We start from the raw sequence: 1,538 nt of genomic DNA on the forward strand, positions 1-1,538 counted from the left end.
ACGGAGGGTAAAATGGCAAAGTAGGCCTACTGACTGGCATTGGGTCAACAGGTAGACAGGAGGAGCAAGGGAACGAACGATAGGATAAAGATGGGGAGGAAATATAACCTGCAAGTCAGAGAGAGGGTTGGGTTAACGGTGGTAGAAAATATCATGTGTAAGCACGAGGGAGGGTGGGACATGACATGGCGGCGCACTCATGTTTATTTGAAGTCCTGGAAGAAAGTTCTGATCATTTCTCTCAATATTAAATGAAACAATCAAAAGAGCTTGTTTTTGTCTGCTTACCCGACACGCGCTCGAGCTGCTGCAGACGCGCCCTCCAGGCGGACATCTCCCGCGCGTGCGCCTCGCACGCGCCCTCCATATCGCGCGCGATCCGCTCCGCACCCGCTTCCAGCTCGGCTCCGAAAGCATGCTGCTTTTCCACTTGGTGCAGCGCGGCCTCGCTCGCGGCTCGCAACTCGTGCAGCTCACGCTCCTCGCTCTGCAAACGTCCCTGCCGCCACGCTCGCTCCCCTCGCAGACGCTCCCGCAGCAAGGCGTCTCGAGCCACCTCGACGGAGAGTGCCCGCACCGTGTCTCGCGAGCGTCGCACCTCCGCGTCTCTGGCGTCGACCGCGTCCGGAGCGGTGCCGCGCCGCCGCCGCGCCGACACCAGTTCCGAGCGGAGAGCGCGGTTGCGCGCCTCGAGGCGCTGCACGTGCTCGACGTAGCGCGCCAAGCGCGTGTTCAGCTCGCGCAAAGTCGCGCGATCCGCCGCTGCAAAGTTCCCAAAATGTGCCGACTCCATCGTAACCGGACAGTGACGAGTGCTCGGTCACAGCAACGTCTAAAGCAGATGGAACGATCGAAACGTGCAAAGGGAATAACTCGGATCAGTGTCGAGGGGGAGGAGACCCAACAGGCTTATATAGTAGGAGCGGAGTCGGGGCAGCTTGAGTTAAACTTGGTCTTTTTGGTGCAAGTTTAAAAAGATACTTTACTGTTTTGGGTAAAACTCAAATGTAATAAGAATCTTCTCTTTAACTTTCTTCCCGATGTTTTTTTCTCATTATGAATCAAAACTTTCAAAGGACTTCGTGAGTGCTGGAAATGCATACATTGTTCCTTTAAAACTGGGACCACGAGGCTTTTGCTTTAAATAGGGCAAGGAATTGCTGGGGGATGGGAGGGATGCGTTGGGGTGTATGGGGAGGGTCGCATTCGCGGACAGCTGGCGGTCTTAGCCCATTACGCACTCGACCATTCCGTTGTCGGCGCCTCCCTTGGGGGAATGAATAGCCAAAGCGGAGGAGGACATTTTAAAACGGGACATTACTGGGTTTTCCATCTCTTGGATGGCCTGTGATCATGGTGGATCCTTTGTAGGGCCGAGACATCCGCACACTAAACTCTGGGGATGTAAGGTTCACCAACTCGCATCTGATTGGAGACGCAACGCCGACCGAAGATCCCGAGGAACTGAATGTTCTCTCCTCGGGATCGGGTTCCCCAAAATCACCAAGGGTCTGCAGATAGTCGACTGGAATCCCTGT

At 55.2% G+C, this 1,538-nt stretch overlaps 1 protein-coding gene across 2 annotated transcripts in view; it reads right to left on the bottom strand.

The window, feature by feature from the left end:
- The window catches only part of LOC137418956 (uncharacterized), a 22,294-nt gene extending 21,180 nt beyond the window's left edge, over positions 1 to 1,114 (bottom strand). Inside the window, exon 1 of one of the 2 annotated variants that reach the window (XM_068105123.2) lies at positions 289 to 1,114. In XM_068105123.2, coding sequence (XP_067961224.2) covers positions 289 to 793 — 505 coding nt within the window. In that variant the 5' untranslated portion in view covers positions 794 to 1,114. The remainder of the gene's footprint in view (positions 1 to 288) is intronic. The other variant, XM_068105124.2, reaches the window with a different exon arrangement.
- Positions 1,115 to 1,538: the final 424 nt, after the last annotated feature.

This window comes from Myxine glutinosa, chromosome 10 (assembly GCF_964187855.1).
Source record: "Myxine glutinosa chromosome 10, kmMyxGlut1.1, whole genome shotgun sequence".
Lineage (NCBI taxonomy): Eukaryota > Metazoa > Chordata > Myxini > Myxiniformes > Myxinidae > Myxine > Myxine glutinosa.